This window comes from Marmota monax, unplaced genomic scaffold, assembly GCF_021218885.2.
Source record: "Marmota monax isolate L192 unplaced genomic scaffold, Marmota_monax_Labrador192_F-V1.1 WCK01_AAM20220418_F8-fsc00078, whole genome shotgun sequence".
In the NCBI taxonomy this organism is placed as follows: Eukaryota; Metazoa; Chordata; class Mammalia; order Rodentia; family Sciuridae; genus Marmota; species Marmota monax.
Window position 1 is genome coordinate 7,562,755 of NW_026694865.1, and position 15,400 is coordinate 7,578,154.

At 33.3% G+C, this 15,400-nt stretch overlaps 1 protein-coding gene across 5 annotated transcripts in view; it reads right to left on the reverse strand.

Annotated features, from left to right (window-relative positions):
- Usp3 (ubiquitin specific peptidase 3) overlaps positions 1 to 15,400 on the reverse strand; it is a 110,413-nt gene that overhangs the window by 49,234 nt on the left and 45,779 nt on the right. For 2 of the 5 annotated variants that reach the window (XM_046426505.2, XM_058573369.1), the window contains exon 3: positions 11,394 to 11,525. In XM_046426505.2, the coding sequence (XP_046282461.1) occupies positions 11,394 to 11,525 (132 nt within the window). Of the gene's footprint in view, positions 1 to 2,141; positions 2,258 to 10,527; positions 10,635 to 10,934; positions 10,975 to 11,393; positions 11,526 to 15,400 lie in introns of those variants that run through there. The other 3 variants (XM_058573372.1, XM_058573370.1, XM_058573373.1) reach the window with 3 other exon arrangements.

The following is a 15,400-nucleotide window of genomic DNA, read 5'->3' on the forward strand; positions in this document are numbered from 1 at the left end:
AATATTTCTGACAAAATACGTAGCTTCTCAATTGAAATGTGCTATAAACCTAAAACAACTTTGGATTTTGAAGATTTCAAATGGAAGAATGAAAACTATTTCTAATAATTTTTATACTGATTACATGTTTACATGATAATATTTTTGATACAAAGTTAAATATAGTATATACTTAATTCTATGTTTTATTTTAACATGGCTACTAAAAAATTTAAACTGCAGATAAATTGCATTATTTCTGTTATATACACAAGTAAAATGAAAATCTAGGTTAAGACACTACCTACTTTAAGATTCTATACTACTACCCAATATCATAAAGGGACACCCTAATGTAATTTCATTGAACTATAAGAACTAAATTTTATTTTGTCTAGATTTGTTTTCACAGGCTTAAAACACTTTAAAGTTTTTACAACTATCTTTGTTTCTCAAGAATTTTAAGCAGTATTTTAGTTACTAAGAGGGATACTTATTATAGGATGCAACTTCTCTGTTGTCTGAATTCACTATGCTATTCAAGTGATTGATTATTTATTATTAAGAAAAACACCTCAAAACTTCTAAGAATGTCTTTTATGAGGTGGAAAATCCATAAATATTAGTTTCCTTCTTTTGTGTTACCAAAAACCTCACAGCACACTCCCCCTCTCTACTTGCCACATTCCTGTTTTGATTTCTTCTTCCTCCCAGGTCCAAAACAAAAAGAAAAAAGAAGTGGTAAAGGTGAGAAATAAGTGAAAATTTAAATGTTGCTTGGTTATTATTAAACTAAATTAATCTCATGTAAAATTAACCTATACATGAGATTTTTGCTTTCTAACTGGAAACTATCCCACTAATACTGGTGTTGAAAAGTCCCCAGGCAACACTAAGGCAGGAATAATGAAAATTCAAAGCCAGCCTCAACAACTTAGTAAGGCTCTATTAAAAAGATGCTGGGGATGTGGCTCAGTGGCCCTGGGTTCATCAATCCCTGATACCAAAAAAAAAAAAAAACCTGGCAAGCAAGCACTTGAGTACATAAGTTCTAAAAATCGCTTCCTGGTTTTACTACATTTGCATTAAAGCTGTTTGGTCAGAATTATGCTCACCTCTAATACCTGAAAAAAAAATTTACTCACTCTTAATTTTCTCTTCAAGTTATGTTCAAAAAAAGTACGTAACTTGGGCTGAGGTTGTGGCTTGCCTCACACATGTGTGGCACTGGGTTTGATCCTCAGCACCACATAAAAATAAATAAACAAAATAAAGATATTGTGTCCATGTATAACTAAAAAAATTTTTTTAAAAAGTACATAATTTACAGGCTGTGTTTCAAAAGTTTGTGCACTGGTCCTAACTTGGTATAAATTTCTCATTTTAAAATAAGTTATAAAATATGGTTAAATACCCTAGGTGAAAATACATGTTTCACAAACTACAGTTGAAATGGTGTTGTAAAAAGCTCTACTTTTTGTTTTTTTTTTAATACTAGGAATTGAACCCAAGAGTGCTCTACTACTGAGCTATATCACAGCTCTTTTATTTTTTGAGATAGGGTCTCATTAAGTTGCCAAGGCTGGCCTGGAACAGAATCTTCCTGCCTCAGCCTCCCAAGTAACCAGGATTACAGGTGATGCTCTGCTCTTCCTTGCTTCTTAATAACTGGCACTAAGTTGTGACAGGAGAAAGCCAGGTAGGATTCAGGTAACTTGATTAGTCTTTGCCAGGAGAAGAAGCCTGAGGTTCAGCATCTCTTCATTTACATAGGACTTCACATGGGAAATAAGTCAGGGATTACCTATGTCATTCAACCAACTTTTTTTTTTTTTTTGATGATTTACCGTTATTTATTTATTTATTTAATTTTTTATTGTTGGTTGTTCAAAACATTACATGGTTCTTGACATATCATATTTCACACTTTGATTCAAGTGGGTTATGAACTCCCATTTTTACCCCGTTCATTCAACCAACTTTTAGGCTATTAAATTTGTACTTTGTATCTAGTGACTTTAGGTTACTCTCTAAGTAAAGATGAGCTCTACTACTAATAGACTACTTGTCAGAAAAGGGGAAAGGTTCATTTCTACATTTAATTAAAAAAATTAAGAAAAATCAAGTAAATTGAACACTAAAAGGAAAAAATAAGCACGTGCCCTCTCCCTTGTCCACTGCTGCTGCCTCCTTCTGCCGCTCCAGGAGTTGCTTGGGTGCTCATTAGGTGTGGACCTGGTACCTCTTTCTTGAAGCAGCAGCTGAGGAGACTCCAGCACTTGCCATGGCCAAAAAAAAAAAAAAAAAAAAAAAAAAAAACTCAAGGAAGGAGTCAAGACTAAGAACAAGGATCAGATTAACTTGAAGGTGGCGGGCAGAATGGTTTCATGGTGCAGTTTAACATTAAGAGGCATACACTTAGTAAACTTATGAAAACCTATTGTGAATGACAGGGATGAGACAGATCAGATTTAATTTTCCAGGCAGCCAATTAATGAAACAGACACACCTGCACAGCTGAAAATGGATGATAAAGATACAATTGATGTGTTCCAGCAGCAGACAGGAAGTGTCAACTAAAAATGGAACCTGCTACTTTACTCCAGAACTCTGTTAACAGACCAAGACTACCTCAATTAGAAAACTGCAATTTGTTTTCACTACATCCTGAATAGTACTGTACAATTTTCTCTTTCCCCTTCCCCATTCCTTTATTGTACATAAAGTACCTGGTATTATGTGCACAAGCATACCGCATTTTTTTAAAACTAAATGGCCCAATGATATGTTTTGATTGACATCAAATGGAGATGGGATGGGGAAAAATACTGGTTCTGTGAAAATATCCCCTTTCTCCATTAGTGGCATGTTCATTCAGCTCTTATCTTTATATTCCAGTAAGTTATTTTGCTCTGTTTTAACAAAAAACAAAACAAAACTAACCTGAATGACATAAAAATCCTTGCATACCTTGTTCAACTGGAAAATTTTAATATTTTTTATTTATCATTGTAAAACAAAGGACAATTTTATAACTTTTGTATATAGTTGTTACATGTAGGGCAACCTGTCCTTAAGTAGAGGTAAATTACTCTTAAAAAAAAAAAAAGATTCCCAGATAGTTTTCTCTTCAAATCAAGCATCTTGTTGTTTAAATAAACTTCTTATTTAAAAAAAAACAGCAAAAGATTTATCCAATCTGAAGAGGGGGGAAAAAAAGAAAAAAAAAAAAAGGCCGGCCCAGTGGTGCATACCTGTAATCCTAGCGGCTTAGGATGCTGTGGCAGAAGGATTGCCAAGTTCAAAGCCAGCCTCAGCAAAAGCAAGGTGCTAAGCAACTCAGCAAGACCCTGTCTCTAAATAAAATATAAAATAGGGCTGGGGATGTGGCTCAGTGGTCAAGTGCCCCTGAGTTCATTCCCCAGTACCCCCACTCCCCAAAAAAAGAAAAATTAATATTTAGAAATAATAAACAACATATTAGAGATTGCAGATTAGGTAATAAAGTATAAAAAGGGAAAAGTAAAGAGAGAATTTAGTATGGTTCTTTGCTTCCAACACCTGTGAAAGCAACACTATCATCTATGGCTAAGTAAAGATTAGTCTCAAATCCAAATTCCTTGAGCCAAATATTATCTTAAAATAGTTTTACATTTCTTTCAGTCAATAGTTAATAAATGTATAATGTATAATATGATATTACATGCATGCTGCTGTTAAGAACAGAATGAATACAAATGATTTTACTATCATGTAGTCAACATATAACAAATGGCAGGTAAATTTTCATGTCAAATACAAGTTGTAATTATAATTAGGGAGGTAGAAAATGGATAAAATCACATCTTATTTCAAATACTGTTTGCTCTGATAAACAGCAAAAATGAAAGTTAATTTTTTCATTTTGTTTCTTTATGCTTTGATTTGTTTTAATGTTATTAGTGAGTTCAGAGTAGGAAAGTGTTTTAATATGCCCTTGTTCACAGTGTTTACATTACTAGTATCTTGAAGATTTTATTTTACAAAAATCTTTAAAATATCTATTTGGCCAATCTAAGTAAATTCATTTAATTAAGCATATACAAACTGCTAAATGCTTAAAATGAACACAGAATGAGGATACCACATGAAAAACTAGTTCAGGAAACTGTGTAGTTCATTGCAAATAATCAAATTTATAGAACACTGGCAGCAAGTATATTAAATATTTGCCAAAGTTTTTATTCCCTCAAATAAAGGCCTTTAATAAAATGTGTTTTCTTCCCATACTGTCAGTGCAGTATTTTGGAGATCCATGCACGAAACATTTTTGGTCTCTGGCACATGGCAGGTTCTCAATGAATATTCGAATGTATGTATGCCCGTGCATGCATGTGCGTGAATATATTTGCTTCATACTTTTAATACATTTATTTCTATATATAGTTGATATTTTTGTCATTCTGTTTAATATTTCTTTTTGTTTGGTCTTTTAGCTTTTGAACTGATGACTGCTTAAAAAAATGAAGCTACTAGTTTTTGTATATTTATCACCAATCAACTTTCCAGAATTTTTTTCTTTTAATATTTTTTCTTAATTGTAGGTGGACACAATAACCTTTATTTTTATGTGGTGCTGAGGATCGATCGCAGTGCCTCACACTTGCTAGGTGAGCACTTTACCACTGAGCCACAACCCCAGCCCTCCAGAATTTCTTAATATATTAATTCTAGTTGCTGTTTTCTACTAGAGTCCCAAGAGGGTTTCTGGGAATTCAAGCATATAATTTGAAAACAGACATATTTTGTTTCCAATATTTATATGAGTTACTTCAATTACTATCTTATTATAATGGCTAGAACTGTCAAAACATTGTTTAATAAGTGACAATCATGTCTCTCATGATAGGAAGTATTTCTGTCTTATTTCTGATAAAACGGAAATGGCTTTAGCATTTCACAATTTAGTATATGATGTTTGCTTTCTTTTTTGGGGGGAAGCAGATGATAAAAGATAAATTTAATAGTTTCCTTTTATTTCAATGTTACTGGGTTGGTTTTTTTTTTTTTAATGAGAACTGGCTCTTTTATATAAATGTATTTTTTGCTTCTAATGATGCAATAATCTAAGGTTTTCTTTGCTGTGTGGAGAGAGTACTGGGGATTGCATCCAAGGGCACTTTACCACTGAGTTACATCCCCAGTTAATTTTTTGAGACAAATTCTCACTTAGTTGCTTAGGAACACTCTATCACCGAGCTACACCCCCAGCTCTTTTTTGTTGTTGTTGTACAGGGGACCGAAATCAGGTGTACTAATAACCACTGATACTTATCTCCAGGCCTTTCTATTTTTTCTTTTGAGACAGGGTCTTGCTAAATTGCTTGGGGCTTTATTACATTTCTAAGGCTAGCCTCAAACTTGGAATCCTTCTGCCTCAGTCTCGAGTCACTGGGTTTACACTCAGATGCTACCGCGCCCAGATTAGGGTTTCCTTTAATAATGAATATTGGTAGTCTTTAGGTGAAATTAACTCTACTTGGTAAGGATTTAGCTTCTTTTTGATATTGCTATACCTTACTAGGTTAGATTTATATGTATGTCTGTATGTATGTATGTATGTATTATGGCAGTACTGGGAATTGAACCCCAGCAGCAATCTATCTCTGAGTTAAATCCTCATCACTTTATTTTGAGACAGTGGCTCAGTAAGTTGCCAAAGCTGGCCTTGAACTTGCCATCCTTCTGCCTAGCCTCCTGACTCACTGGTATTGTAAACATGTACCACCACATCCAGTTAGATTTGCTTTTAAGTTATAGTTATTTACAATTATTTTAAATAGTGAAATTGGCATATTTCCTTGTTTTTGAGTTTCTATCATATTTCTGGCTTAAGGTTTTCAGAGTTTCATAATAATGTACTCAACCTTAAATTTTAAAATATTGAGCTAAACTATCCAATATTACCAACTAGTCACATATGACTATTTATATTAAGTAAAATGAAACAAAATATTCAGTTCTTCAGTCACATTTGACTGCTCAGACAAAAAAAAAAAAAAGACAGACAAAGACAGAGAAAAGTTACTTTTTCTTTTGAGACAGGGTCTTGCTAAATTGCTTCAAAACTGTAAAAAGAGTTTTTCCATTTCTATTGTTAATGCTATTGAAGTTACCCAGGTCATAAGATTCCACATCATAGTCTTCATTAACTAAGAAAATATACCAAATCCAACCATTCTTTATTCATCTGAAACAAGAAGGCATTATCATACAAATAACCTGATTTTTTAAGCAACAGCAAAGAAACAGGTACATTAATCTCCTGCCCACAAAACTCTGTTTATATAGTAAGTCATGTGTAACATTAATACTAAAAATAAAAATTTTTATGCAAAAAAGTACCCATAAAAAGGAATATTTTCCATTAAAGCAGCAGCTCTTACATTAAATTTAATTTTTTTTTTAAATTTTGATGTTTAGGGGCAAATTTGACCTACATCTTTATTATAAAAGATACTAGAGGGGGAACAAAAAGCAAGCTGACATTCTAATGACTTCATATATTTCGAACTTTTAAATTTTTAAATCTAAAAGAATTCCTTTAAAAAGAAAGTACATGTTTACATTTTCTTCTATTGAATTCTGATGTCTTGCCATCAAATAAGTCAATTATAGAAAATTAAAAGAACTCCTGCAGAGAAAAAATTATGTCTTTTGTCATAAATAGATAAATTTTTTCTATCCAACTTATTAATGAAGCCTTTTAAATTTAGACCACCTCTGCTAGAAAGTTTGTTTTTAAACTATATTTTTAAATAAACAAAACTCTCCCTGTTTCCTAACTGTTTACAACAGGTGTATCCAGCACCTGTGGTCCCAGTTGCCTAGGAGGCTTATGCATGAGCAGCTCTGGAGCCCAGAAGTTCCAGGCCAGCCTGGGCAACATAGCAAGACTCAGTATCCAAAGAAAAGAAGGGAGGGAAGGGGGAGAAGGAAGAAAGGAAGAAAAGAATGGAGGGAGGGAAGCAAGGAAATTTGTTTCTAAACAGTTTACATGGAGTTAATAAAAGATATTTCTTTTTTAAATCACAACTGCCTTAGAAAAAATGCAGTAATCAATTTAAACCTATAATAGCTTTATTTCTGTTAATATAAATTAAAATTGCTACTATAAGTGTTCAAATTCTGAAAATACAAGCCTGTTTTCAGACATTCACATTTCATAATATTTCTGTTTGAAAGGATGCTTTAAAACATTATCTTCTAGGAAGCAGAATTCTAGTTATTTATTTAGGTACTAGAAATTGAACCTATGGGTGCTTTATAACTGAGCTGTATCTATAGTCCCTTTTATTTTTTCTTTTGAGACAGGGTCTTAGTAAGTTGCTTGGGGCCTCACTAAATTGCTGAGGCTGTCTTTGAATTTGTGATCCTCTTGCCTCAGTCTCTGAGCCACTGGGATTACAGTAGTGGTCCCAGTTACCTAAGAGTAACCACATCCAGCCAGTAATTTACTTTTAATATTCCTTCCATAATTCTTCATTATTAGAAATTTAACTATTGTTGATAAGGGTTCAAAGTTGACAAGACTATGTCAGATGTCAAGAAATTATTTACTATTTTAAACCCATTAACTCCAAATTTCTACATATTTAAATCAAAACTTCTTATTTTAATCTTTGCTTCTTTTCAATCACAATAGTGTACATCATATGCAATTCTATTTGTATTGGTTAGGGAAGAAAGTGGGTGGAAGGGGAGGAAATATTACTTATTACACAATAATCTAAACACTAGCCCTTGTGTAAAACTCTTAGGAAGGTTTTCATTTTTACTTAAACCTTCATTTTCCTCTCAGTTTCATATTAATCTGGTTATCTCCTCAAGGAGTAGCGCCTTGGTTCAGACCAGAATTACTCCTTTTGGTACTGCTTTCTCTCTTTTGAAGTCATGACTTATTTTATGTTGTCTGCTTGGTTAATTAATACAGTATGTGCTTCCTCTCTGGATGGCCCGCTTAATCAGAACTGAGGTGAGGTGTTCTGGAAGGGTGTCCATCTTGGAAAGGAAATAAAGTAGCTCATCTAGGCCATGATTTAAGTCTTCTTCAAGAAAAATGTCCTGTGACTCTTCAGTTCTCCAAGATGATCAGAGGACACAATACTATAGATTTGGTATAAACTTCCCCATTTTGGGAAGATAATAAAACTCAATCTTTCAAACACATCAGACACTGAGTACTGGGGAAAATACAAAGATCCGAGATATGTTTTCTTCAGTCCCCAAAGACATTTACAAATAACTAACATGCAACAGAAATTACAAATATCCCAAGAGATATAAGTTCAGGAGAGATTATATACAGCTACAATTGAAGCTAGCAGGAGAGGGAAGAGTTCAATAGTAATTTCATTAAGATTGTGCAAAGAAAAGGCAGGGCAGGGACTCTTGGTAAAAGAAAATAAAGACAGAAAAACTAATAAACCTCAGAGTATCTTACTTTTCTAAAGCACAGAGCATGATGCTTTTTAAAAATGAGTTTCAACATTAGCTAAAGTCAAAATACTTAATAATCAAATACATTAAACTTAATACATTAATATTTTTACTACTGAACTAATCACTCAGATGAGCCACAAAAAATATACAAGGAGAATTCATAATCTGAAGTAAAATTATCTAAAATGTATTAGGAAATAACACATATACACTCCATACACACAGAAAGAGGAATTTTCTTTTTGTTGCTTCTTAATAACAGTTGAGGTATGAGGAACCTAAACTATAATTTCATCAGTTTACAACAATCTTTTCAGGCTGACAGTTAAATGATACAGGGTGGTTCCCTGGCATTTTGTTCTAATCCACAAATGAGGCGATAATGTGACCAACCAGCTGCAGCTCCCTTCCTGCAATTCAGAAGCTCTGGGTATCCACACACTTGCAGCTCTGTATAAGTTCACACAAAAGACTGGCAATTGGCCAAAAAGCCTCCACCATGGTGTACACTCCCCAAGGTTCAAGATTTTCCATTTAATTCCAATTCATCCATGAAACGACATATACTTTAGCAGACTGTATCAATGTAAAACAAATTAAATTCAATTTCAAAGTAAAAAAAAGTATTCCCCTAAAATATAAAAAGTAAATCCATTAAAACATATGATCTATATTTTAAAGAGCCCTATGAATATTTAATTCCACTCCATTCAGATAATCACTATTTCCTCAGAATCTTTCCAAAAGAAAGAACACCCAATTGCAAACTTGATATATCAGAGATTTTTAATAGAGGTTTCCAAAGTTGCCCATTAAGCATTTCATGCATATTGCTAAATAAAGATCAAAATGAATGTTTTCAACATCTGGTACACACACAGGTTGATATGACTTTAGACAATAATTGTGTGACAGATACTTCAACAATGATCCTAATTTCTGTTTTTTTGTTTTGTTTTGTTTTGTTTTTTTGTTTTTTGGTACCAGGGATTGAACCCAGGGATGCTTAACCCTGAGCCACATCCCCAGCCCTTTTTAATTATTTTATTTAAAGATAGGGTCTTGCTAAGTTGCTTTAGGACCTTGCTAAGTTTCTGCGGCTGGCTTTAAACTCTGGATCCTCCTGCCTCAGCTTCCCAAGCTGCTGAGATTTCAGGCATATACCACCATGCCTGGCTAATGACTGCTATTTTTAAAGCAGAAATACTTGCAAATATACAGAAACACATGGTTATATAAATCAAGTAGCTCTGTAATTCTAGTTTTCCAAGGGATTGGGGAACTACCAGAAATACTTCAACAGCCTGACTAATATGCTTAAATTTAGTAGAAAAGAGTATGCTGCAGCAGCCAATAACAATAAACTGAGCATTAGTTGTATAAAGATCTGAGGAAGACTTTGATTTTAATTGAAATCTTTGTGTACCTTTAGATGCTCTCTCTTCTAGGTCTAGACACCTACATGAAGGATCACTGAACGAGAAGGTGTCTGAAAGGCTAAACCCTAAGAGATTTATTCAATAGCAAAAAATTAGTAAGATTAAACCTTTTAAAGTTGAAAAGATCTGAAAACCACTGACTGTTTTCTTCCCTTTAACGGGCATTTTTCTCTAATGATAATCTACAGAAAATGCAGAAAAGGATTGGCACAAAACTTCAGTAGAAAATGTGAATTAAAAAGGTATCTGGATATAATGCTAAGTGAAGTAAGCCAATCCCAAAAACCCAAATGCTGAATGTTTTCTCTGATATAAGGATACTGATTCATATTGGGGTTGGGTGGGGGAGCATGGAAGGAATAGACGAACTCTAGATAGGGCAAAGTGGAGGCGGGGGGAAGGAAGGAGGTATGGGGGTAGGAAAGATGGTGGAATGAGATGGACATCATTATCCTAAGTACATGTATGAAGACACAAATGGTGCGATGCTACTTTGTGTACAATCATCAATATGAAAAATTGTGCACTATATATGTAACATGAATTGTAATGCATTCTGCTGTCATATATAACAAATTATAATTTTTAAAATGGTATCTGGACTTTATCCCTTTCTGTCCATTATTACCTTCATATAACATTCAAGAAGTATACGGCAAGAAAATCTCTTTCTGAAGGCATCCTTTAACATCTTCATTGTTTTCCCCTCAAAATCAACAACTGTTAGAACTAAAGCTAAAATGATTAAAACAAGAAGTATTCATCATATTTTGCTAGTCAAGGAAGGAAGGAAGTATTTCACACCAAAATCAAAACTTCAAAAAATTATGTTTTCTGTGCATACCAAATGGATATGAATTGTTAAACCTCATTTGTAACCCAAACAACATGTTCTAAGTCACAAAAATAGACACTACTTTAATATCATTTAAATGAAATAAAGATGTATGTTATATTACAAAAGACACTGGGCCTCTAACCCCTATTTAAAAGTTGAAATACTTAAAAAAAAAAATAGCCTGAAAGGATACATACCAAATTCTTGACATTTACCTCTCATAGAAGAGAACCGCTCCAAGAGAAGGAAGATTGTCAAAACAATCTTTCAAACAATGAAAATAAAATTTTTTAGATTATATGACAAATTGTTAAGTGGACAGTAGAAATATGGGTTGTTATATTAGTCTTCGGTTTAAAACAACACAAAACAAATTATAATAACAATGAAATCCTTTTCTTTCTCTGAAGCTTAATGGGATGGGCAAAGAGCAGAGGGATGGGAAAAAAGAGGAGGCCTAGAAGTTGAAAGAAACAATGCAAAGTGAAATCTGAATGAATTAAAAAGGGTACTCCTGATGGCTCCCATCCCCATACAAGACTAAAAGGAGGTAATGGCAATAGCAACTGGCTTAGGGAGAGGGAAAGGTAAAGAAGATAAGAGCACACTTGCACAAAGATAATATGAAACATCACTTCCAGAAAATATTAACTTACCAATATGTACTGTAGCTACTGCAATCCATACACACTGTATGCTGAGCTTTATCTTGCTTTTCTGACTTCTTATGGTTGGTTAAGGGTATTTGTGCATCTTCATAATGTTTTTTTGCATGGCCATTCACATACCTTATAAAAACCAAATGAAAGTTTATTTTAATATAAATATTGTTCTGAAAATTAAAGTACTAAGAAATAATAAACCAGGCATGGTATCACACACCTATAATCCCAGTGACTCAGGAGGCTGAGGCAGTAGGATCACAAGTTGCCTTGGCAACTTAGCAAGACTCTGTACCAAAATAAAACATAAAAAGGGCTGGGGATGTAGATCATTGGTAGAGTATCCCTGGGTTCAATCCTTAGTACCACCCCCCGCCAAAAAAAAAACAAAAAAAAAACAGATAATAAAATTCAGGATTAATTAAATTGAAACAAGAAAGAACTATAAAAGCATTCATTCAATTACTCAGTCATAAAGAAGAATGAAATTATGGCATCTGCAGGTAAACGGATAGAACTGGAGACTATCATGAAATAAGCCAATCCAAAAAAACCAAAAGCCCAATATTCTCTCTGATAATGCAGATGCTAATACACAATGGGGTGGGAGGGATAAAAATTCATTGGATTAGACAAAGGAGAATAAAGGGAAGGAAGGAGGAACAGGAATATTAAAGACAATAAAATGAACTGGACATTACTTTCCTATGTTCCTATGAATATATGTTCCTACTTTTCTATGAATACATGACCAATATAACTACACATAGTGTACAACCACAATAACAGAAAGTTATACTCCATGAATGTATAATATGTCAAAATCAACCCAGGGCCTCACAAACTGTAGGCAAGAATACCCACAACCCCTAAGGTCAGCTTATTTTTTTTTTAAGAAGTTTATTTCGGCTCTTTAATTTTTTTTAACTTGTCTGCAGTCTACTTTTAATTGTTCACTAGACTAGGGCCAGGCAAGAAAAGGTATTACCCATGCAGATCAATGTCAGTATCACTGATATTATTATCACTTACAAATTTCTCTGCTGATGCTTTTGCTATAACTTTTTTCTTTTTCTAAATTTTTCAGATTGTTAGCTCCCAACTTGAGCAACTACCAAAGATAAGTTCTGTAAAGAAAGTAATCAACCATTTTCCACAGGGTCATAGCTTAAATATGTCAGTCAAACATGGAAAAAGGATAATCCTCTTTCTCATCGACATGGCTTCAGATCTTTTGTTTGAATGCCTGAATAATCACCTATTCTTAGACAGAAACACATTTATTTGGAAACAATCCAAATAAAACACAAAGCATCTTAAGTTTATGAAACTTATTTTTCTACATGGACAAAGATTATCAAAGGGTGATTATATTCATACAAATTTTATAACATTTTTCAATACAGATAAATAAATCATTTTATTAAAGCACGCAAAATGAAATCAAGTATGGATTCATATGCACATGTATTCATGTAAATTCATCCACACCTTTACCTGAATACCACACAATACTACACTGCCACTACGAAGACCTTATAACACAAAACTCGCCAGGTCCTAGAAAGCAGCCAATTTGTAGAAGGCAAAGTCTACTTAAACAGTTAAAACAAATCTGGGTTAAATGGCACCAAAATAAACAAGCTTAGAGAGTTCAGACAACATTTTCACCATGAAGCACATTAATTGTACCCAAAGCAACACTTACCTTAGGGAAAGTAGGACAGTTATGGTAACTTCAAACCTACCTTCTATATCCCAGGAAAACGGAACACATTCAAGGCAATATTATTCTCAACTCAAAATTTAATTTTACTCTTCCCCCCCCCTTTGTTTTTTGAAAGTGGGGGTGGGGTACTGGGGATTGAAGTCAGGGACACTTGGCCACTGAGCCACATCTCCAGCCCTATTTTGTATTTTATTTAGAGAGACTCACTGAGTTGCTTAGCACATCCCTTTGGCTGAGGCTGGCTTGGAATTCAAGATCCTCTTGCCTCAGCCTCCAGATCTGCTGGGATTATAGGTGTGTGCCACAACACCCGGCTCTTTTTCCATTTTTTTGATACAACTTTAAATGTTTTAAATACAACTAACTCTTGGGTATATACATGGGTCCCCACAAGTGAAGTATAATGAATTTTAAAGTAAAATAACTGTTAAAAGTATAAGCCCCAAAACTACATTTACTGGGTTCAAAAGAAACCTTTATCACATTCTGGAATATGAGCTTAGGTGAGTTATTAATCTTTCTGTGCTTGTTTTCTTATTCATAAATAGAGGTAACAGTATAGTACTTGTGTTTAACAGGCTATCAGGTGATTATATTAGTCCATGGCTCAAAATGAATGAATGTATTTTATTAGCATTTTCCTTTCTATGCTTAACTACTATTTCTTGAGAATTCAAACAACAGAATTGCTTAGAAAAGAGACACATTAAGCAAATATTTTGAGATAATACATCACTGCATAGGTCAAGAAACACTAATTAAAAAGGCAAACTATGCTATTAGGTTCAACATCTAATCATGTTAATTTCTATTCTTATATTTGTACTCCATATTATGAAAAATAATGGTACTATTTATGATGGGGAATGCCTTTAGAATAAAAAATTTAATACTGAACAATAATAATAAATGACATTACCACTTTCAAGTCTTTGAAAACTCGTCATCTTTACATAGTGCACATACAATCATTTGTTTAATTACAATACAATTTAATTACAATACAATTTAATTACAATCTTAACTGGTAACTGGATAATACACAAATGCGTTAGTCAAAAGTTAACAGTTTTGAATTAGATGCAGTGGCATGTCTGTAATCCCAACAACTTGAGAGGCTGAGGAAGGATAGAAAATTTGAAGCCAACCTTGACAACTTAGTAAATTGTTTCAAAACAAAAAGGGCTGAGGATATAGTTCAGTGTTACAGTGCTTGCCTAGAATGCATAAGGCCATGGGCTGAACTCTAGCATAGCAAAAAAAAAAAAAAAGTTGACAGTTTTATATAAACTGGCTAGCTTACATAAAAATAAATATTTCCCTCATGGAGTTTCAGGTTTTAAATACTGTAGAGATTTTGGCCTATAGTACAAGAGGGAAAGTTTCATCGTATGTGTCAGAGATTGCTAACTAAAATCACAAAAAAAATAAATAGGAGGCATTATGAAGACCAACAGAATATGTAACTCAAATATGCTATTGATAAACTGTTTCCTAGTTGAAAGAATATTCAACTTTAGACAAGTAGACTAAAATTACTAAAAAATCAGTACATTTAGCAATCAACACCTAGAATTACATGTTTTACCACCATTATTGTCCTTTATGAAAATTAGCTAGTCAGCTACATAAAATGAATATCTAAATTCAGGCTACTGTTAATATTCTACTTACTTAAACATATTTCTCTGAAGCTAAGTCAAATGTCTAAATTTAAGCTTGCTTATAATTAGAAATAGTCTACCTGCAGAGTCCAGACATTTTTCAATTTGTTTTTCCCAAAATCTACCTAGAGAATTGTTTGTTGCTTGCTACTGAGAACATTACTTCTCCAATTTTTTCCTCAAAAATTTGTGAGGTCTTTTTACTGGCATATGATCTTTAAGATTTTTAGGTTTTATGAGATAAGAAGACATAACTAGATAAATTTTATTGCATTATAATTCTCACCTCTCAAAATCTAGGAGAGGAATGTGTCTCTTTGAGTACAGAATTTAAATGCTTCTACTTTTCTTCTCTTTACAAAAAAAAGTTATCTGTACAAAGTACTTTCAAGTTTCCTAAATCCTAAAGATTTTAAAACCACAACAGCCAAAATTAAGAGAAGCAGTTAACATTTCCAATGTGTCTGTGGAAAGAACACTCAATTCCAGAACTTAATATGTGGGGTTAAAAAAAAAAAAGTGAAGTGAACAAAGATGCTCTTTTCATGCAACGAGGATCTAAAGATAACAATGGGGAAATATTCCAGATAAGCACAATACAGATTTCA